General features: G+C 36.7%; 2 protein-coding genes across 13 annotated transcripts in view; one reads left to right on the top strand and one right to left on the bottom strand.

Moving 5' to 3' along the window:
• Positions 1-6,344, top strand: part of form3 (FH2 domain-containing protein formin 3) — a 290,254-nt gene extending 283,910 nt beyond the window's left edge. For all 5 annotated transcript variants that reach the window (XM_083119204.1, XM_083119202.1, XM_083119201.1 and 2 more), the window contains one exon: positions 1,411-6,344. In XM_083119204.1, coding sequence (XP_082975330.1) covers positions 1,411-4,761 — 3,351 coding nt within the window. In that variant the 3' untranslated portion in view covers positions 4,762-6,344. The remainder of the gene's footprint in view (positions 1-1,410) is intronic.
• Positions 6,345-15,920: 9,576 nt separating this feature from the next.
• Positions 15,921-24,613, bottom strand: part of FucTA (glycoprotein 3-alpha-L-fucosyltransferase A) — a 221,522-nt gene continuing 212,829 nt past the window's right edge. For 7 of the 8 annotated variants that reach the window (XM_083119190.1, XM_083119189.1, XM_083119197.1 and 4 more), the window contains one exon: positions 15,921-24,303. In XM_083119190.1, the coding sequence (XP_082975316.1) occupies positions 23,964-24,303 (340 nt within the window). In that variant the 3' untranslated portion in view covers positions 15,921-23,963. The remainder of the gene's footprint in view (positions 24,304-24,613) is intronic. The other variant, XM_083119198.1, reaches the window with a different exon arrangement.

Below are 24,613 nucleotides of genomic sequence, written 5' to 3'. Positions count from 1 at the left end.
CTGTCATCTTGTAATAAATGTTCCGGAATCAATTTCTAGTGGAAGCACATTGCACAATGATTTCAGCCCTCGACTTTTGGACATTCACACTTTTCAAAGAGTCCTTATATGCACCTATTCGATCAGTGTGCTCCAGTGTCTGGAATTGCTGACTATCAGGCACCCTGTATTGCAGCACATCATTTGATGACACTTGTACTAATCTGCCAGTGCTGAAGTTTGCTTCTGCTGGGTCCCCAGTTACGTGGGCATCAAGGGGAATGAAACAGCTGATGCTGCCGCCAAGTCTGCTGATGCAGATGGTGATGTCCTTGTCCCTACAGAATGTGTTTCGTTGATCCCTTCTTGACACTTCGCAGCTAGTGGGGTAACAGGTAACAACCTTTGTGCTATCAAGCCTACCATTAGTGCATGGCTTGGCGTTCAACGTACCTCCCCTCCTGTTGAGAAGTCATTTTAACTCTGCTGCATATTGGACACAGCTGTCTTCGGTGGGTTTGACCCTCTAATGTGTCATGTCTGTAATGTTATTTTAAGTGTATGTCATATTGTTATTGAATGTACTGATTTTATTTTCCTCACGCAAGCTTTCAATATTTCAACTGTTTATCATCCATGTTGGGAGATGATGATAATGTTTTTAACAAATGCTTTTAGCTTTTAGAGAAGAGCAGCGGCCTTACACCCTTTCTAATAAAGTTTTTAGACTAGCCTTACCTTCATAAACATAAACATAATGTGTTTGTCCTGTCGGGTCCCTTTACAACCTTGGACCTTTAACCTTTCCCAAGGGATTCTTTACACCCCTTTTTTAACATTAAGGTAAGAGTTTTAAGATAAGAGAATGTTTTCCTCGTATACTCTGAAGGGTACAAAATGGCCTCACGTGCCGACGCACCCAAAAAACTCACTCACTCATTCATTCACTAAACTGTAATTTCAATACCCATTAGCCTATATGAGCATAAGTTGACAAAAACGAAATTATTCCTTTCTTGAAAAATACTTTTTACCATTTTGTCACATTGCTTTTTATTGAAACTGTACATTCTGTCATATAAAATAACATACAGGCTTTGAAGGACCTAATGTAATATTAGATTTGAGTGGGTTGGTAATAAAACTTTATAACCCAAAACATTAATATGAATTGGATCCAGCTTGTGGTCAGTGTTATATTGTTATGCGATAGTATGTAAAATTCATTCAGTACCCAGTAATTGACAAAGACATATGAACCCATCTGGTTCACAAACTGCATTTTTTTCAGGTCCATACTTTTGTGGATATCAGGTTTTACCACTGAACTGCTCATTTTTAATGCATATATGAATAACAGGTCCATGTTCAGTGTTCTGTTGGTTACTATTAAATGAATTGCTGAAGTGACATGTATATTTTCTGTTCTAGGCTATTAGGGAAGAAGATAAAAGAAAGGGCATTATTGGAAGCCTTGGTCAGAAGGAGATAGGAGATAGTTTGACTCTGTACATACGGCGTGGAAGTGACGATGCTGACAGTAAGGAACCAACTCCTGAGCCAGACACACCCCAAAGCTTGAAGACTGATACTTCTATCGTAACAAGAGAGAAGGATGCAGCCGTGAAACGAAAGGATTTGCCAGAGAGGAAAGAAACACTATCTCCACATCAGTGGCGTAGAAGTTTGGATCTCAAGAATGATTCATCTTCAAGATCTAAGCTTATTCAAAAGTATAGACATTCTATGGATGTTCCAGGAGATTTTCTGAAATCCATTGTTGAAAATGACAAGAAACCTGCAACTCCTGAAGGAAAACTGTCAACTGGTAGCTTCCACAGTAAGAGGTCCAGTGATAGTACCCCAGCGAATGCTGTTAGAACTAGGCTTCACGAGAAATTGGTGAATAATTTAGACATGAACGATATAGCTGGTAAATTGGAAACTATTAAGCAACAGGACGATTCCACGAGTGAACCTGCAGACAGCCAGGGTCAGTTACCACCGTCCGTGCCGCGAAGATTGAGAAAAACTTCTCGTGCTGGCTCGGATGAGACAAGCGAATCTTGCAGTGATAAAATTGAGATTGATTCAGAGAATATTGAAACACCCCCTGTTAGCAGAAAAGTGTTTGGTTATAATAGTTTCCGAGCGATGGATAAGAGCTCTGGTCTAACAATGGATACTGGTGAAGATTTCTTGGGTCGACGAAGAGCTCGCCGATTCAGGAGCCTTGCAACAGAGGATCAAAATAATTTCGCCACACAGATACAGAAACCAAAGCAAGAAACCACAGCAACTGAGAAAGTAAAAAAGGCAAGTGAATTAAATGCAGACAGTTCTGAAAACGAAGGGGCAAATTTGCATGTTGACGAAGGCAATGCTAGGCGATTGTCAAAGCACAGAAGAACGGACCAAGCAAGTGACGTTTTGAAGGAAGCGAAGAAGGGTGTTGACGAAGAAATGGGCGATGGACAATTTGATAGATTTTCTTCTGCAAGAAGAACACGAAGATACAAGAAAACTCAGGACAGTCCTGAAAAAGAATCCGGTGCTGGTGACCAAGATGATAAGTTAGAAACTAAAGTTACTAAAGAAGGTGCTATTAGCAAAATAGACATAAGGCCATTCTCAGAACAAGTTGAGAGCTCAAAAGTAGAAAGTAAAATAGAAGTAAGGAAACATATACCTCAGAGGGCTGATTCGTATGAAGTAGCTCCTCAGGAGGACAAGGAAAGTAGGCTAAATAAGTGGAAAGAGCGGTTAAAGGTGCGAAAATCAAAAGATGACATTTTCCAAGGAGTAAGTAGGAACAATGAGAGGTCTAAGAGTAACATTGAACCTACCGAAGTCAAAGAGGCCATAGAAAATATTGCAAAATCAGGTGAAGCCTTGCAGAACCTTGATAGAATTTCTGGAAGCCGAACCCTGCCCTGGAACTCTAGACACAATTCAAGATTCAAGTCAAACATTGAAAGAAGTGATGTGCTACAGGCAGTACGTGAGTACGATAGACAACAAACTCCAACGGTAGAAAAACTTGTTCCAAGAACTGGTGCTACTCAAAAGACCACAACTTCTATTCCAGTGACAACCACAAGTCTCAACAGTTCGTTGGAAGATAACAAATTAAGGCAGGATCGATTATCTGCTTCTCAGTTAGGCATACGAAAAGATAGAAGAGAGAGAGTCCGAAGCATGATAGAGCCACGGCAAGTGGAGGCAGCTCTGAGAAAAGAGAAGGAGAAATCTAACCTTAGTGTGGGAGAACTGAAAGAAAGAAGGGATTCAAGAAATCTTGCTGGCCCCAAAAGCTCTTTTCTGGATAATAATACCAGCCACACCTCCAGAAGACGAAGTGAAGCAATTGCTGAAAGAACAGAGAAAGATGTAAATAAACACAGCAGTGACAGCAGTCCATCAAACTCTCTGCACAAGAGCGAGTTTATTCCTGAAATACGAGTGCAGGCATCAACACCTAGTGGGAAGTCTAGCAGAAACGAGCATGAAAATGATGAGGGGTTTGAAGAAACGCAGAGCTTAGTATCGGAAACTCCAAGTCAAGAAGCCTCATCGGGTTGCAACTATGAAACAGATCTTGTCGACTCGCCAGTTGGATCCAAAGGAAAAGATTACACGCTTGCAAACGGAAAGAAGAGAAGTGATGTGGCAGTGCAACTTGGTAATAGCAATCAAGGAAAATCGGTTACAAAAGACAATCGGCAGGCACTAGATGTTCCAGAAACAAGAAAAGGGAGATTGAAATCAAATTCTCTGAAAATAGACAGCATCGTTCAGAAGCTCAAGGCACAGTCAGAACCCAAATCCAAAGTAGGATCTTCAGCAGTGCAAAAGAAACAAATAGTGCAAGGATCTTCTCGGGGAGTGAAAAGTAGCAACTTGGTTAGGAAATCAGATTCTCAGTCAAGTCTAAAAGCCTCTCCGAGGAAAGTCGAGAGGTCCAATTCTAGGACAAGTCTACGCAGTTCTCGAAGCTCTCTAACCAGCTCAGCCTCTGTAAATACTGTAAAAAATAATTCCAGGCAGCCATTGTCGAAATCATCAAGTCAAAACAGCATAAAAAGCACAAAGTCTAATTATGCACGGGAGCACTCTCCGACAACAAAAGGGAAACTTTCTGGGTATACAACAGCCATTAAATCACTCACAAAAAATTTGAAGAAAAATAAAGAAAGTGATTACAACAATTCTTCGCACAACATTCCCATAGACGACGAGTTGTATCCCCCATCACATAGTGCCAGGTCGTCTGCGAGTCTTCCTTTCTCAGAATCGTCCCATTCGCTTTCCTTTTCTGGAAGCCAGCGATCGTTATCAAAGCGTTCTTCTGATGATTCACTGAAGTCTGCTAACAGAAGTACAAGTAAAAGACCTTTAGGCCAAGTTCAACTTAAATCAACTTCAACTGCTAGTCCTTCTGATTCCAAAATAGCAAGGCGGGTTACTTCGAAGCAGTCATCGACGGCATACGGGCACGAATCTAGGAAATCTCAACCAGCAAGCACAAGCTCAAAGGAGAATCTTTCACGACAAAACTCAAGCTCCGTGTCTCGTAGCAGTTCCTTGAAAAGCCAAAACAGAGGAGAAACCCCGTCAACTGTCAAGTCTTCTGCTAGGTCGGATGAGAAACCTAGGTACGTTTCCACTCAAAGTTTTAGTTTCATGAGACCTACAAGAGCAAGTGCCGCCAAGGATCTAGAAAGTGCAAAAGTAAAAGTTAGTTCAAAGTCAGTTGTATTGCATCAAGAAAAGGTGAAATAGAACTGCAGCAAACATAAGTTAAAAGTTTAGGGAATAACTAAGAAAACAAGATTAGCTTTCATTAACACATCATTTAATATATGTTCTACAGGTTTCCTATATGTTTTATTGTGCTTCACCGTAGTGGCAGTCATAAAATCAGAATATTCACATGTTTTCAATGAAAATACAAATGAATGAAAATTAAATTCATACATTAAAATTAATATTGTGTTGTTACTTATTGAAAGAAAATATAAGTGCACCAACTTATAAGTAAGAATTTTAATTTTGTGCAATTTTTTTTCAGACTTAATAATAGGAATCTGTGAAACTTATTAAATGATGTGTTATATTTTAATAAATATCCATGTTGCCAAATACAGTAAGAACACATGCATACTTTGCAAAATTATACAAAGTGTGAATTTTTCCAACGTGTTTTGATATATATATATATATATATAAGAATTTTATCTATAATTTGTTGTAACATATTTAAAATTGTTGAATACAATGATGAAATTTTTTATTTGCAATTGAAAGAAACATGCTATTAATTTGTATGTAGCATGCTAATATGAGGCAAATTTTAATAGGTACCAAATTGTTGATGTGTTTCTGTGAATACTATCTTCTTTTTAAAAAGTTAAATCAAATAATACAGATATTTTATTATTATTATTATTACTATTTTTAGGCATATGTTGACTCTCACATCATTGTTTTTAACCTAACAGTTTTTATCCCTTTAGATAAGATAGATGGATAACAGTAAGCCTGTCTATGCTATTTATTTTGATATTCTAGTCTGTTGATTTCAACTTATTTAATGCAACCACAATGTTTCCAGTAGCAGCTACTTTGTTATACATTTTTCAGAAAAGTCTGAAATTCTTCCAGATCCCCATTATGCACACATTCAACTTGAAATGTAGGCAGGCTTGCTGTTTCCTTTATCGTAAATAACAGCAACTAATGTATTAAGAAGAATAACATTTTTCTAAAATATAGAAATACGCCAAATGTAAGTAATTATGGTGAATGTGAAAAAAAAAATTGCTTAATGGGGTCATATTGGAATGAAGTTTAAAAAAGTTAGAAATGCCAAAACTGTGTAATCAATGTGTGTGGTTCTTATGAAACTTTGACAGTGCCAAAAACTTTTTGTTTGTAAGATGTGCAATAAATTTAATGCAAATTGTAAAAGTTAATGGTTGTGAAATTATCTTGAAAAAGAGAAAAAATATTTCCAAGAAAAATACAGCTGAAGAGACTTAGCTTTAAAACAACATGCCAACATACAGGATCATGACTTTTTCTGTGAGATTCAGTCATTGGACTTCTTATTTATGTAAATGTTTAATGCTGAGATTGTATGATAAAAGTTTGCCAGTGTATGTATTGTATGCGAAGTGGTTTGTAAAGAAAAATGTTGAGCTTGTGATCCCTTGTCAAGCAACACATTCATGTATTCTTGTCAGGCTCAGAAATAAGATTTTTCTGATGCCGTGTACAAATGTATAGCTTTTTATATATATAGTATATTCCTTTTGAGGTGACTGTTTAGTGGTTTTTTTATAACTAACAAAAAGAAAAATGAAACGTTGACACTTTTTTAAAAATATTGTGTTTTATTTCACAATTACCTTTGCATACTTTTTGTAGAAATATAGGCTCTAGGAACTTAATCAGTAGCTTTTCCAAATTATATACACTCTATTGAGTTTATTATTCATGATGCTGACGATCAGTGTAGATGTCTGTCTTAATGAAGAAGAGACCTTAGACACACAGAGACACAGGAAAGAAATGGCAAGAGAGCAAGTAATTTTTGTTTTGATTTCAGCAAATAATTGAATATTAAGGTAGGATTATCAAACACCAGTGTAGTTAGATCTGTCCACAATTTGTAAGCAATAGATTTTATATAGAAACCAATGAAGTAGAAGTTCAAAATAGCTGAAGCAATTTTCATCTTGAAAGAAAGTGGATGTGAGGTTTTGACCTTACAGTGGCGGGGATTGGATTACAAAACTGGGGGGGGGGGGGCAAAGACAGTATATTTCCCTTTGTATATAAGATTTAGCAAAGTGCGAGGGGGAAAGTGGGGGGCAACTGCCCCCCCCCTAATTGCCACCACTTAGACATGAAAAATAGGATTTTGGTGGTGAAGGAATCGTGTGTTCTAATTATACAGTTGCAAGTTACCTATCTCATTGGACAAAATGACCACTACTAGCAGAAACAGTAGGACAAGATTTTGTGCTCAATAGACCTCATCGTGATTCAGTCTTTTCACTGCTCTGCTCCTTCTACACACATTAATGTTAGAATTCAGAGCTACGTAACAAACAATAGGCTTTTTAGAGCTCTTTCGTACACTCCTTTGGCTCCTAAAATTTCGAAATGCTTCAAGGTGTTTTGCAGCTTTGCAAGGTAAATTTAGCCCTAAGTCTAGTCCTTTTAGTATTATACTGTCAAACCATTCATATCCACAGTATGTGCTTCATGATTCGAAGGGTGGGGCGTTCAATAAAGATTTCCCATGACCCACTTAAGCATAGGCTGGGAGAGACAAGTTTGTGCACTTATTGGTCCTTCTCTACGTAGCTGCCACCCAGAGTCACACTTCTCCCATCAATGTATGCAGATGTGCAGACCCTTATAGAACTTTTAGAAATCCAGGAAAGCACCTCATTAATTAGTGTGTCTTCATGTGGGAAGTGCCTGCCTTTCAAAAATAACTACATGGAGGGAAAGAGATGGAAGTTAGATAGTGCAAAGTCAGGAAAGTAAGGGGGATGGGGTAGAATTTCATGCAGCCACAGAAGCATTCTTCCCTTTAGGCTATGTTCCTACTGTGAACATGAGCAGTGAGCACTGTCTTGCATGAGATTGACATCTTCACAAAGCATACTGCGCCTTTCATTTTTGGTGGCGTTCCATAATTTCACCAGCAATGAGGCATAGTAAGTCTCAATTCTTGTGGCCCCTTTTGCAAACAAATCTGTCAGCAACCCTCCTTTCTGGTCCCAAAACACTGTGAGCATCACCTTGCTAGCGGAGGGTTGGGCAAATGCCTTTTTGGGTGGTGGTGAGTCGTTCTTTCAGTGCACAAACTGTATTTAGTCTCTGGGTCATAGTGATAAATCCACGTCTCATCTTGTGTAGTCTTACGAAACAGTCCTCTTGGTTTTCTTGGCACATTGCTAAAAGTTCACGGGAGCACCTGAATTGGTTTTTCCTCTGGAAAGGTGTGAGAAACGAGATAACCCAGAGAGTTGAAACCTTCCATGTATGCAGAGATGCTCCTTGATTATTTTCCCACAGATTCCACACTAATCTTGACTCGGTCAGCTAATCCCCAAAAGATTATGTGGCTTCATTGGATGAGACACCTGGGCCATTCAGCATCATCTCCAGGAAAAAAATGTTGAGGTGTGCTGCATTAGTGAAGCAGGGACCTGATAATTGCTCTGTACTCCACTGGCTCCATCCTCACATCTTCACAGCCAAAAAAAAAACAACTATAATTAGCCCTTTACCGCGACGACCTTGAAGAGAAGTTCGACAATAAAAGATCATCTACATATAGACGCCACCGCAAAATAAATTCATCATAATTAATAACTATATTTAGACTCTCCACAAAATGAAGCTAACCAAAACAATGTACATTGTATATATAGACTCTGCCGCAATTTACCATTATATATTATTTTTTGGATTCATAAAAAATAATTTTTATTTTTATATATTTAAAATTCACATATTTTTAATTTGTACTTTTAATTACTTTTCATTAGGTAAAATGTGTAATGGTTTTTCTTGTTTATCGAAATTTTTGTTTATTTCTTCAATAACAAAAAAAATACACGTAATTACAAAATTCATATTTGTGAAATTTCATATATTTTGATTACAATATATAATGCCACAAAAACTTCTGTTATTGATTTTTCACCTTGGAGGTACAGTGCAATGCACATTTAGTTTAAAGTTTGGTTTATTTTTATTTCTGGGTCTCTTTCGAAGTTCCACATGACTTAGTGCAGTATTTTCCCGAAATATTTTTTAAAAATGACGGAAAATGAAACAGAGGGTGTGATACAGGATTATTATTATTATTATTTGACTTTGTAAAGCTAAAGAATGAGTTGATTGCTCTCTCATCTTCACCCGAGTTTGAAAATAAACCTGTACATGAACTAGTAACATATATGAACACGAACAATTTTCATAACATTTAAGTGAAACTTACAAGTTGGCTACACTCATTTTGTCAATACCAGCTTCAACTGCATCAGTTTAACGATCTTTTACAGCATTAAGAAGAATTAATAATTATATTAGAGCAACCCAATCGCAAGAAAGATTAAGTGCGCTTGGTATATTATCCATTGAAAAAGAGCTGCTTCTGAAAATTCAGGCATTGCCCTCATTTTATGAAGATGTTATAAGGGAATTTACCACTCAAAACAGAAGAGCAGAATTTACATTTCAATTATTTTAATTAAGTCTGGTCTTTTGTTCCTGAATCTCTGATTGTAATTTAGGCCTCTAGTATAATGTTATTTGCATAAGCCAAACAAACCTAAATTGTGAATCTCCATTGTAAATATAAACTGTTTATAAATATCAAGTGATTTTATAATTTTATGAAGACTTCCACATCAGACATCAAACCTGGTGAGTATTAAACTTTATTATCCATATTTCATTACTCTATACGTTATGCAATATTTAGTAATGTTAATGTACAAATCGTCAACTATTGAATATGTATAATGCTATCCCACATTCCATAATAAATGTTTTAAAACATTTGTGTACAGTATGCCCTTTATGAAAATCCAGGATACGCCACTGCTCTCATAAACCAACTTTTGCCATGAATATGCATTTTGCATGTGATATTTAGAGGTATATTGGCTGCATCGCCCCCACACACACACACGCGCGCGCGCGCGCGCGCGTGCACTTGAAAATTTCTACTATTGATATGATATGATTTATTTGCATTGCACACAAATTCTACTGTGTTCAACTGACGTTTTGCAGGTCTTGCGATGACTGCGGAAAAATGTCACGCTTCGCCACTGACGGGGAACTTTACCTTACCCTACGCCCTTCAGTGGATTATTGACGTGGGTGGTACCATCCGATGTAGACGGTGAAAATTAAGAATAAATTGTCATCACTTTAAAGTTAATGGTAAACTAGCTGTCCCCCTCCATATCATCTAAAATTACCCTAAGCAGAAGTCTATCGCGCCTTCGAAAATGTGGCTCCTTGAAATTAATTTTTAGCTCCATTGATGTGCAACTTAAGTCTCTTATGCGAATTCGGTTTGGCAACGCTGGCTTTTGGTCATCATGGGGAGCGAGGCGAGTGATGTAAAAAGGTTTAATCAACGGTCACGTCTTCCCTGTGCCTACTAGTGTTCTAAGATCCTCTATTAAACATTCACGTTCCTGTGATCTGGAAGACAAGCATTTGTATGATCGCAGTCAAAGGTATGTACAAACTAGTTTATCAGAAGACGAATGAATACGTGAAATATCAAGTTTTCTCGGTATGACTAGCAGTGAAACAGTTCAACCTGGAAACGAAACAATTGCGGATAATTGATACTTGCATTTAACCCAATAATAATATCCTTTACTTTCTCTCCCTCTTCTCAAATCAAGTCTCACCGCTGCCACAGTAGTAACCAAGGTTATTAGAAGTATAGGTAGTAGCATTAAATACTGACAAAATGTATACGTATGTTGTAGTATTTCAGTGAGACCTGTCAGGGTGAACTTAACGTAAATGAGATCGTAGCGTGCGCCTCTAGCGGAGTCCAACGATACCTGTGTACTGACTTGTTGCTACTGAGAAATTTCGAGGAAAAGATTTTTAATCGAATCCATCTTTAAGGAAAGTTTCATTGTATGATGCTCGTGTTAATTTATTATAAAATCATGACACTGTTCGCGTTTTAACTTTTGAGTTAGGGTTGAAAGAAGCCGAACTGCGTAGTTAACTTCTGCAGTGGCGTACGCAAGGGGGTTACCGGGTTTAACCCCGCCCTTGAGCTTTTGAAATATTATGGAAAATGCTGTAGAAAAAAATAAAAATGGCTAAGTTATCACAGTCAAAGATCTGCTACAGTAATAATAATAATAATAATAATAATTTGAATTATTATTCCCATGCAGAATGAAGAAAAACACAACATTCCAAACGCAATCTAAGCGGCCGCAAAGTTCAATTTTGCATTTTTTTTTATTTTTTTTGCAAAATGTCGCGCAGTGACTCTCGCGAGAATTGTGAAAATTCCTTGCTTCGTCGCAGTGTGCCGACCTTATTGCAAAACTTTCTTCCCGGTACTGATTTCACATCCCCTTGTGAACTCTCAAGTGATGCTGAGTCTACATCCACATCATTAAATAATGTTGAAGAAGTGCTTTGTGAATCACCGAAGTGATAAATGTGTTGGAATGTCTATAAACTTACTTTTCAACGAAAACATAGACTCAGTGGAATTTAGCAACATGTATTCTCGCGCTTCATCATCATCCTGGGCGAGTTCCATAGGTAAAGGTAATGTAAATTCCCCCGTGCATATAGCACCGTGCCATGAAGGCACACGTAGTGGTGTGGTGGGCCCCAAAGATTCTCGATCTCGAACTATTTTGCAGGTGATGTGATCAGCACCATGCTCCGGCAGCCTTCATTCCCCACGGTTGCTCTCAGGTACCCATTGCTATGAGGCTGGATGCGGAGACAAGGCTGGATAAATTCCAACCAATTCCGGGAATCGAACCCTCATATCCCACGAAGTTGTCAGACTAGACCAGCGCGGCTCCTTGAATGAGTTTCATATTTCGATTATTTCAATAAATTTAATATATTTGCTTGTTTTTATAGATTTTCTTCACACTTAAAATGTCTCACTTATCATATACAAATAACCGTTGACTAGACAATTATTTCGTAACAAAGAAACAAAAGACATGTAATTTTGTTCTATTTCTTTCATAAATAGCAGCTGCATTAGTAGTAATTAAACTAATTAATTAATTATAAGAATTATTAATTAATTTATTATTAATAATAATTAATTAATTAAAGTATAATAAAACAATGGTAATGTGAATTTGTAGAAAGTTTTCGAAATAACACCCCCCCTTGATGAAATCCTGCGTACGCTACTGAACTTCTGTACAGTAATATGAAGCAAGTATGTAAATATTTTTACGATTTTACGGTTTTTTTATTTTTACATTTTGTGATAAGTACAGAAAGCAGTGTTTGTGTTGAATCACAGGGCGAGACATTATAGTTCAATTGCCTAACAGGGAGAGGAAATATCGAAATCTCATGTTTGAAATTTTACTGCCCTTGTAGTACGCACTTTCGCTTTATGAGGGGAATTTGAACATTTGGTTGCCACAGTCACAGTGAAGGGGGAGGGAGAGAGGAGGCAATCGAAATACAGGGAGTAAGGTATTCCAGTCTGCGAGAGGGGCAAATAATTTGCCTTCCAAGGGCCGAGTAGCTCATTGATATTATTTACTTGCCCTTTTGAAGGTCTCGCGTAACAACACAGTCACGAAACTTACGTTTGGCAAAAACGACTCGCAGAAGACACCATTTCTTGACGGGAGCTGTACCAAGATAAACTTCAGATTATTTCCGTCAATAACGCAAGGGCGCAGGTTAAACGAGAAGTCGCTTTTGCGAAGCGCACTGTTATTAATAAACATTGAAATTCATCGATTGACAACAATTGGTTTAGGCATATTCAGAAATTGACTGCGCAAATGTTGAATATATTGAAAATCAAGTTATATTCGAAACACCTTGCTGTTAACAGTAATTCGTTCATTTCTTCATTTCATTTCAACAATCTTCTATGGTTACTTCACTAAAATTTTTATATGAATAAACCAATTGAAGCATGATTTGCATAATAAAGAAATACGTTGGATTTTGTTTCCCTTGCACGGTTGAGAAAGAAATAAATACTTCAATTTCAGTTTTCTGAAGTTTGTGCTTTTATAGGATGTAAGTAGGTACGATATGCAAAGCAAAACAGTGTGTACAAACATTGAACATAATGAAACGACCTTATCTTGACTTGAGGAGCACAGAGATGCGATGAGGTCTAAGGGACGGAGGAGCATTGTGCTAGTTGCAATGTTGCTAAAATGTTCACAGGAATCGCAATCTACGTTCAAGATAAACATACCGCAGAACATGTTCAAGAGTATTCTCAAGCTCTACAAGGAGCACGAAGCTCAACCATGAGAAATTATTTGGAACATGTACATAACTGATACTTCGCATTTACAAATACATGAGATATGTTACGTTAGAGTAGACGGAAGAGAATAGGTTACCGCAGAAGTCTATTTCTGAACTACATACATCAAAATCTATTCCAGCTTGTAGGTATAATGTAAAATACGACTCGAAGGACATAATTTCAACTTAGTTTATTCGACTAGGAATGTGGGAAAGTGACCCAGTTTTCATAAGATAGCAGATTGAATTCTTTTTTAGACCCATCTATTTTTTTTTTTTTTGAGCTGTAGTAGAATTTTGTGTGTTGTCGACAATTATTAGAGACAAAATATGAAAACTATTCTTTTGGTGTATCTCTCTCTATCTTGCTTCCTTATTTCTTCTCTCTCTCTCTCGCCTCCCTTTTTCTTTTCCTGTCTATTTATCTTCTCTCACCCTCTCTCTCTGTTTCCCTCGCTTCTTTTGTCTTTTACTTGTTTCTCTTCTCTTTCCTTCTCTCTCTCTCTCTGTCTAACTCTTTAATTATCTTCTTTTCTCTCATTCTTTACCGCTTCTTTCATTTATGTTTTTCTATCTTCCTTTAAAACACTTGTTTTGTTATTATAACAGGTAAACACGATTTTGTCCCGCCGTTCCCGCCCCCTAGGAAAAATTGGAATCTGAACAACTTGAAAGAATGGTTCATGGCTTCTATCAATGGAGAGATGGAGCGTGAGCATTGGCGTAGCCAGCCATGTATGAACTTGCACGACCCCGGCCGATTTATTCCAAATTACACTGCTCTACAATGTAATTTTTAATGTAACAAATTTGGCCATTTTAAATAAAGTTTGGTGTGTTGAATTCGAAAATAGCATTAACCGTTGTTAATTAGCTCTTCCCTTTTTCTCACATTACACAAATAATGAAACTGAAATCTTTGGAGGTGAACTTGCCGTGTAATACACCATTATCTTACATGTACATAATACATTTTCTTTCAGTTCCGCTGGAGACGCCCTGACTGAAACCACACACAAATGTATGTAGCGTGTCCTATATGCAGAAACCAGTTTTTTGGCCGTCGCAAAAACATCGAAAAATACCCGAATTTGTTTATAAGTGGATTTTTAATCCATACTCTCTGTCGCAAAGTAATGCATATTTAGCATTTTACGTAAATTTTTAGTGTTTCTCGCGAATTTTACCGATTTACGAAATTCTCGTAAATTTTCTTTGAGAGTTTAATGCGTTCGATAAAATTTTTGCAAAAGCAATATTTTATGAACATAGGAATCACAATATATACTGGCAGGTACATTGCAAGTTTTGTTACGTACTATCTTTCCCTAACAATTTTCCAACACACATTATCAAAGGTTGGGTCCCACCCAGAGAAAATCCTAGTTACGCCCATGGGTGTGAGGATATTTACGGAGAGATATAAAAGTAATTTAACGTCAAAACGACCATAAATTATATATATGTGAAAAATTTTAACCGATGTCTTAAAAACACACTGGAATATTATACGGCAAACATAGAGATTGCCGTACGATGTTTCTCGGGTTCGAGTTCACACGTGTGTTCCTTTGTGAATGAGTCTCGAGCAATCTCATTGTCCACATTAGTCTAAAATGGCAGTCCTAAAATAAGAACAATGAAGTGCAACCTCTTCTGTATGTCACGCTCAGTGGACCTGAGAAGATCAAACTCTGGACCATATCACCGTGTGTTTTCCGTTCTTAGGATAAACTTTTACTCTACTTTCCAAGAACCTCCAATAAATTTAAAGTCCAGAAAAAATCTAGTACATGCAATCCAGGGAATTCAAGTGAATCTTGTGTGTTGGGGTTTTGATGTTGCCTAGATATCTGATAGTGCATGGCGCAATAAAACTGTTTTCTATCACAAATATCTAGACAATATCAAATGAAAATCACTTGAGGATTCACTTTAATGCTCCAGAAGAAATTCTAAACAGTTGTAAATTTTCAAGAGTAGGAATATCATAGCATTTTTGAAAAAAGAGAAAACGTTTTGAAAGCATGTTGGCACAAGCTAGAGGTGAAGCAGCACCTTAACGTTTATAGGTGGTATGTTGGGTTGTCTTACATGGAAAGAACTACTATATTTTAATGCTGATATACAAATTGATTTTCTCTCGGCATTCGTTAAGTTTATTGCTGTTGAACCAGTTCTGTAATTATTAAAAAGTTACATGTTTTCTTAATTATAATCCGTTAATATATTTATTTCATCTGAGGAGCTCTAGTCTGGTGGTGCTGGACAGTGGAATTTGTGATACAGGACTATATAGAGTACGAACGGTCCAAATGTTATTTTATGTGTTTAGTTATCTTTGACTAGTTTTGCTAATCGAACGTTTAAATTTCATGTAGCGTGTCATAGTTGAATCACCACCAAAAGGCAGAGGCTTCGGAACGGAGGGGAGTGGGGGGGGGGGGAGAGTTGAGTGAGAGTGGGATTTCTCAGAATAATTCAGGAGGGGCTCACCTCCCGCGATATTTGTTTTCGGACGCGCATAATTGAGAAGTCAAAAAAGTTCTGATAGGCCCAAAATTTTCGGCTCGTACAGTTTATTGACTTCTTTCCTGCATTCAATTCACCATCCTCATAGTCGTGATTAACCTAGAATGTAAAAAATCGGAGTAAAATAGCCAAAAATGCAAAATCGTAATTAATGCTCATCACCGTGAGGTGTAAAGTGACGTAATTGCAAAGAAACAAAACACAGCGAACCTATATTTTTCCAAATTTATAAAAAACAATATCTGACGATATAACAATAAAAACGTGTTAGTTTTGCACTGAATCAAAAGTTCAATTTAAGTTGTGTTGTGTCTTACTAATTTACTAAATTACAACACGACATGTTGATATGAGATTTGTATTTCTAATAAATTATTAACAATACATTAACGGTAATACATATTATTCAAATACATAACATACTTTTACCACAAACTTTCAAATATACACATTTTTATCAGTCAATACATTCGGTAACTTAATCCATTTACATTCGAAAAATAATGATAATGAAAATAATCATGAGAACAGCATATTTACACCTTAAGGAACAATGGTACATCAACATTTTGTAAACAATACGTTAAAAGCAACAAAAAATATGAATTATAAGCCCTTACGGTCATTTGGACAAAACATTAATTAACGTAGAATTTTAATAATAACCTACTTTTCATTATACTGTACAATGACTTGACCCTTGTGCACAAATAACTGCACACTTCAGCTATATCACAAAAAATAATCATACCTTACACCATCATGACATAAACATCCAAATAATTAACATACTTATTACACTGAAAGACCTGCACACTTATACCTACAACGCTGTCATAAAATCATTGTATCTCCATACAAATTCACAATTGTGCACGCGGCACAGTCACACATATCACACACGCACGTTAACTAACACGCACGCTCAACCATTCTATTGAGATCTGCAGTCTTTGTTTGCCGCAGAGAAGATTTCTATCACTTCACTAGGGCAACAAAAACACGAAGTGAACCATTAAAAGATTTTGACCTGTTATTGTACAAGGATATATGTCCCATGTTTTCCGTAAAATGTTTGAAACATATCTCAACATTCAGTTGAAACTAGAGGAGAAATGGTTTAACATTGAGCACTCTACAAGGTACAGGATTCTTATATGTATATATACGTATCATTGAACTATAGAAACTATGATTAGTCATAAAGACAAATGCTTTAAAAGAATTTGATTCCTCGCAAACGTTCACTACTAGTGAATTTAATACAGATACCAGCTAATTGTTTTTCCTACAATAAGTCGAGTATAATCATATGAGGATCTAAAGAAAATTTGTAAAACAGGAGAGGGTTTTAACGCAAGACACTCATGTAAGTCATATTTTTTAACAACAAAACAAGGCCTTAATACATTAACTAATAGAAATATTGAAATTCTTCTTAATAATTTAACTTTCAGGTTTTGGAAATAAACATTTTACAAATACTATTATGTAATACTTATTTAGCATTCATGATAATACAAAAATGAATACTTTTTATTACACAACATCACTCTGTTCTTCTAGGACGTATATGCACCTTGATTGCGATATAGTGACAGAATAAAAATCAATATACACACACTCTCTCTTTCTTTCTGACCCATTCACAACTATCTTCAGGCTTATATAGTAGCTTTAATATGTTTATTTTGGCATTACGGTATTACCGAAAGCAACATATCTTCTGTTTATCTGTACAAAACACTATTCTAAATGGAATGCAACATGATATGACTAATAAATAGCAAAACCTTCAAAATTGTGCTCTATCAAGTTAACATTGATGTTCATTATAGAATGAAATTAAAAGCAGTACAGCAATAGTTATATCAACATGGCAATTTCTTTTTTGCAGTATCGAACCAAGTTATACATATATATAGAGGTCACTAGATGTTCTAAGAAGAAAATTATGGTGGCAACTGACATCATAGCTAGCTGATTTTTATAATGGGAGTTCTTAGGAGACTATAATTACTCTGACTTTGTACGTCCAATTGAACTGGTGGACCTTTCACAGATGGTATCGTCCGGAATATTGACATATTTTATTGACTCCAGTTATTTTAAACATATTTAATTTAATACCGCGAAGCCTTAATTGGTAAAATGCAAATTTGTAAGGACCTCCAACCTATACACCAAAAGCGAACAAACCTAAAATTTCCGAATACAAAAAGCATCCGACACGCTCAATATTATGAGTCCAGTGGCACAGGAACGGGGTTACAGGGGTACATTGTACCCCCTAATTTTATGAAGAGGGTACAGTATCTCCCTAAACCATAGATCCGAGATGTACACCCGTACCCCCCTAAAATAATTTGAAAGAGTCAAGGTTCGGCTGTAAAGAAGGGCCTATTTTCTAATGGCTCAACACAAAGTTTATATTGTTTACACACATTACCTTCTTTTTATAAGCAATGTAAATCTATTTATCTAAGTTAGTTCACTTCATCTTTGCTCTTGGAAATCATTTTGAGGAGATGAAAATTGTTTTAAAAAAGTGTGAGAAATGGAATAAGATAAAGTTTAGTTTCAGGAAATCATGCTGCAGGCTAATGTCCCTTATTGTAAAGGGCACTGTGATGCTTAGCCTTGATCCAATTTTTTGCAATTTTTTCTGCATCGAAGGAATATTCTGGAGGTCCATTTATTGAAAGGAAAAGCAGGTTTAAAAGTATTAAAACTTCTAAACAATTTCCTGATCAGTTAGGGTTAGATTTATGGCACTGAACTTGCATTTTCGATTGAATACACAAGGTCTTTGAGTGAAGTGACAATGTGCTTTGAATTTTCTTTGTTGGTGTGAAAATCTTCAGTTAATGATGTCCCACATGCTTTCGCTTACTTTAAAGTTCACCTTTTCACATAAACAACTATGACACTCATTAGAAGGCCATGAAGGCCAAATAAAATGTGATGTTCTCAAAGTTTCGGAGGGGCTGTAGCCCTTTCATTCCCTCCTTGTGTACTCCCCATGCACGCGCGCGCATGCACGCACGCACACATACACATTATATGTATATGAGTTGAATTTTGTAACCCCCCCCAAATGGAAAACGTTCCTGCGCCACTGTATGAGTCCAACCTTGAGGATAGAGCTAGACATTTAATATACGATTAATAACATCGACATCTCGACAATATAAACATATAATTTCTCATTTTTCCTCCACAATTGTCAAAATTTACATTTTTTCGAGTTAAATGATGCTATAGGCGACATAGACTTTTCAATATGCATTCCCACATTTATTTCTTTAGAATTTGATACACCGAAACGTTTGTTTCATAATATTTAAAATGCTGGAAGTGAAACTGGAAGCAAGAAAATGTTTGTAATAGTGTCGTACAATTTGTATGTGTAGTGTGTCTGAAAAATTGTTACGACACGTTTGTCATGAGATTGATTTTCAATGCTGATTTGCGCCTTGATGTATAAAATAAAAACTGTAATCAATTGTAAAGCATAACATCGATGATTGCTACAATTGACACGTGAAAACTAAGAAGTGGAAAAGTGCTCACAGAAGAGAGAAAAGAAATTAGAAAATTGTTTAAAAGGATTTTGGTGTACATTATAATAAGCAGACTTATAAGATAACTAAAAGTAAAGTAAATTGTTCCCCTGTGCTTAGCACCACGCCATGAAGGCGTATAGGGGGTGTGAGTGAACATTATATGGACTAACAATGACAGTCAACCTTTTGTTTCTTCGAATTCATGCGTTGATAAAGATCAACGTGGCCTTTCTTGGTATTTTTTCCTTGCCAAAGGCACACAGCAGGCAACTAAACATAAACACAGTTCACGTTTGGTGCGTTTATGCTGCAAGTGCAAAGTTAACATCAGCAATGTTGATAAAAACAATTACTACAATCACATTGAAGTATTTTACACTATGCAATTATCTGGTACCGATGGATGTGGTTTGTTTGTATGAAAACTATGAGCTATGCGACATTTCCATATTTTCATATAAAAGTTAAACCCTCCCGAGGAACATTTTAGTGCAAATGTATTAAATGCCACGCAAACATCTATTACTTTAATTACTACGTACGTGCAACTCTTAATTGTAGCACGTAACAGAAAGCGTTCGCATTCTTCATAGGTACAGTACACTTGACGTGAGGTATGAAACGGACAGAAATGACTAGTGTGATCGACTATCGAAGAACAAATAATTTGGCTCTCTCTTTCAAATATAAGGAAATAAACTTGCTAAGCAAAAAAGCACCTGATCTTGCCAAACACTTTGTCATCAAGTTCAATCACGTTGCAATTTTTTAAAGACGTTGATGAAATAACTTACACCCCAAACGGTGGTGAATCAACGTAGCCTCTCAGCTATGTTTAGGTTTAGTACACTTTTCATAGAGGAATAAACTGTTTCAGAACTCAGTTATCATGTAAACCAGCCAATTTTCATTTTGTTTTGATTAAAATTTTAACATAACCACTGAAAAGTTCATATTATACCATGAAATTATTGTGCCAGAACAAAATTAATTTAAACAGGATAATAAAGGTTATCTCTTGCAGACTGAACTCAAGATGGTGCTATATCTTGTAATCACATCCCTCGATTATTCTTCATTACTGTGATGAGACTTTGTGCGGCAGATAGGCACGTGACACGCATTAGTAACGCGACTGATGAAAAAAAGCAAGTCGTTCAATTTGAAAAAAAATCTTGTGCGAAGCATACAGTTGTGCCGGAACTCAGTCAAGACTAGATATTTCTTGTCAGTCATTTGGCGAATTAGTTTCCAAACCTCGATTCATTACGACGCATAGTCTATCAGGCACCTTTATCCTTTCACTGGGATCGTCGAGTTAAACTAATATTGAATACAGAAGTTTTCCTTTCTTGGAGCAAAGACTTAAGTAGAGAGTGGGCAATAAATTATCAGCGTATTCCCTTCAAATTCACTTCAAGGCCCCATAAAATTCTGCAATTAATAATAATTTAGTTAAATATTAACCCATACTGCACCCCCTAATGCCCTTATTTTCTTCCCCTCCCGTCCTTTTAGTCGTGAAACTTATGAATTAGGGATGTTACCGAGAGGGCCTTGTAAAATTGTAGACGAGACCGAGACTTTGGTTTTTGATACGATATTTGTAAACCAAATTTCCATAACTATGCAACTTCGTCAGACATACCAAGCAGATATGTACCTCATTCCTTAGATGTATCATACATTATTTTCATATTGATGCAAAGTCAATCCAATAATAGCAATTGTGAACTTGTGCTGCTCAGTTGCATACATAAATTATTGTTTTTCGAGGGTTCATAGCGGCGAAACAAGGAGTGAAACAGAAAAATATTATGAACAAAAGTTATTTGCCTTAATGGCCTCTATATACTGAGAGTGACATATATTTCGAGACTCTGACTGGCCCTTCGAGAGACATTGATGTTTATAAATCGAAGCGAGACCCAGACACTGCCAATTATCTTTCTGTCTCGTTTCGATCCCATCCTTATTGTGCTTAATTTAGAATAATTCTAGAATGTTTTCCTCTGGTACAACTTGTAAGTCCATATTTATGCATATTGTCTGTTATTCGGTACGCAATTGAAATAAATGCAAAAAAGTCAAGTTTTGAAACTAGGTATACTTTTCTTTGTCGTATTTGTTTTAGTACTAATCTCAAAGCTATCTGGGGGGAGGGAGGCAGGAGAGTGCTGAGCATCGTTTTTATAAGTGCGTCAGTAGTTGTGTTTGGTTATGTGTGTTTAAAAAATCTCACAATTTCCAAAGAGGAGAAAAATATAATATTTTTTCTTTATGCTAACTTGCAATTACACCTTACAGTAACAAAAATCAGAGTGGAGCGAGTTTTCATTAGTCTTACTATACATTCAGGAAAATAAAGGAATACCTTGACGTCGAGAAAATATTAGTTCAAAATTAAGTCTTGTTTTCTTTGTATAATTACTCGTTACTTTTGAGCAAATGACACTGTGTAGAAAAACACGCGGATGCATATCAAGATTCTAGCACTGTGTGCTGGTGCGCTTTGAACTTCCACTGAAAATGCTACAGGGAAAACCATGCAAAATTTTTAGCTAGTAACTGAACCATATTTGAGGAAGACAACGTAAATAAAATGATTCCTATCGATACGAGAAGGATTAAATGTATTCTTAAGTGCTGGTTTGAGTTTGATTTTAAGTCCACGCTATGCACAGAAATGCTAATCGGGACTGGACCTACAGTTTAAAGTGGGATCTCCACCGAGTATCGAACCCGTCATATGTGTTGGAGTGGCCTTTATTAAAGCAGATGCTTCGTACTATTTTCGATAAAGTTTTATTGTTACTTTGATATGTCAAAGGGTTAATTTTATAGGTAAAAAAAATTGTCGATCACCTGATATCTCTAGTTGAAAATTTATTGGAAATTTTGGGAATCAAAATAGTTAATCCAACTATGTGCAGTATGTGAAAATTTGAGTGATATTCACATTTTGTAAATAATTTGCAAGCATATCCCTCAATCAGTAGTACTTTAAGAAAAAGCCATTTCTGTGTCGGATGTTTTCATAGTTTCCTGATATTCAGTGTGGTGTACTTGTTACAAATATGACAACAAAAGTGACTACATATTGTTTCTATATTATTTCTTACCCAATTTATTTACATTGTCTAAGTTTGCTCGATATTTCTTTTGCACGTTGGTAGTGTAATGTATTTTGAAATTAAGTCCCTCAGCACATGTGCACGTGGGTTAGACTATAGCGATGGTATAGTACTCGTGTTAGGCGATTCCAACCTTCCCTCCTTGTGATAGTAATGTGTTTATTGTGTCAGTGAACTTGTGTAAGTGTTGGGGGCAATTAGTGATGCAAGTTTTGTCATCCCCTTATCACGCTCAAATTATCATCAGCCACTTGGTAAATCAGAGTAGTGAAGGACAGTGTCTATAGAAAGTATTTGCTATTGAATGTTCCATGTAAAAATGCCAGCAAATTTGAAATTTTATAGTTTCATGGATAACTTTGATTTATCTGCAAAGTAGTCGGCCATCAAGAAAATTTGACTGGTAGTTCGGGCAAAATATTACTCGAAATAGGCATGTGATAATCTGGAGAATATCAAATGTGACTACCCCATAAAATATTCTCCCTACCCGTTCGCTTTTTCCCAGCGGCGTTACTATGAAAACTAATATAGTCTGTGATGTATAGATGTGTTTTCTCCCGCCAAAGGTTTTGACGTAATATAGTGTGCGAGTCGAGCAGCCAATAGACTTCAGTTCCTTATCGCTAAGGAGCTATATGATTGGCTGCTCCGCTCGCCCGCTTTGTAATAGTGTGACGTTTTTGGCGGGAAGAACAGAGAGAGTTTTAACTACCTCGCAATCTATAACTTATACTCTTAACTATACCAGCTTTGGCCATACGTTCTTCTTCCCGGCGGCTAACAAGTATTCTAAACGTGTCTTAGGTTTATTCGAGCACAAAAAGCGAACAATAGCGTTTGCTAACAATGATCTTAGTAAAAAGATTTGAGCTTTAAATGGTACTTTCATATCTGCTGTTCAGTTTAGCCAGTAAAACTTTAACATTCCGTTTTGATATGAGAGTAAATGCAATATTTCAAGTCATGAGGTTGACTATAAAGTACACTCAATCACCACATTGAATGATGAAATATTTTAGTCTCTAAAAATGACAAACACACGCATTCATGTACATCAAACGTTCACGCAACAGAAAGAAAAACAGGCTTTCTACCAAATGCTATCTGAAATCTAGGAATCATCGAACAATAATCTATTGAAAAACGAGACTCTTTTATGGTCTCACATTTATGTTATATTGTTGGAAATTGCCATCACAACAATGGCCTCTTGGTTTACGTGTGCTTCAGTTTTTCTGTGCTCAGCACTGGCAAAATTCAGGTTCAATTATTTATAAAACCTGATATCACAGAACATGTTCTTGTAAACTTATTTTTTGCACTATGCGAAACACGCTTGAACATCAAATCCTCCGTTCTATATTTATATATATATATATATATATATATATATATATATATATATACACACACACATAACTAACTTTATATACATTATGCGCAATTCCATAGATATATCTATAAAGATACTCGTATTTTCCTTACGTTCTTTTCATTTGGTGACGTATCACAGCTGCGTCTGAGCCCAGTGTTGACGTTATGTGACTGTAGAGACCCCTAATGGCTTCATCGATAAAGAATTTTTAAGAAGAAGGGGGTGGGACGCGTGTCGCTTCCTAAAACAGAAGTGTTGAAAAACATCTTTGGACAAACGTAAACTAGAAAATGGACCTCCCTTAATGTATAAACCTTATCCTGGCGTCTTGTTTTCCTTGCGCTTTCGCCAGGATCCGCTTATGCACGTTCCGGGGCCTCTCCACCACTCGTTGATATCGTGGTAGTGCTTGCTGGGGAAGTCGTCGTGCAGGAGGGCGCACATTCTGCAGAAGAAGTACGTGTTGATGAACTCTCCCGTCCCTTTCCACTGGAAGTACTCGTTGTACAGGGTGTCGTTCTTGTCCAACACGTCCAGGTACTCGGCCAGTTCCTTGGGGGACTCGAAATCGTCCACGTGGATGTAGGACTTGTAGGGGGCGCTGCGAGCGTAGTCTTCCGGTCGCGCTCCCATCACGATCGGCAAAACCTTTCTTCTGTAACAAAGAAGACGCCGAGGGTTAACATTTCTGCCACAACACTTTAGCACACTTAACATTTAACATTTACTAGCACATTTATCAACAATAGACCTCCAATATACTACCATAATCAGCGGCGGCTCTAAGAGAAGAGCCGCCGTGCCATGGCTCTACCCTCAGAAAAAGAAATAGCACTTGCTTTGCCAAAATATAGTTAAATTAATACATTTACGAACGAGGAGATTCGAATCTCGTAAGCGTTTCAGCTTACGGCCGCCTCGATTCCTTCGCCGCAATCCCAGCTGTTCTCTCACTTGCTCTGGGC

Source organism: Lepisma saccharinum, chromosome 3, assembly GCF_977018435.1.
Source record: "Lepisma saccharinum chromosome 3, izLepSacc3.1, whole genome shotgun sequence".
In the NCBI taxonomy this organism is placed as follows: domain Eukaryota; kingdom Metazoa; phylum Arthropoda; class Insecta; order Zygentoma; family Lepismatidae; genus Lepisma; species Lepisma saccharinum.
The sequence above is the reverse complement of the archived record's forward strand: the minus strand, read 5'-3'. Positions and strand labels throughout refer to the sequence as shown.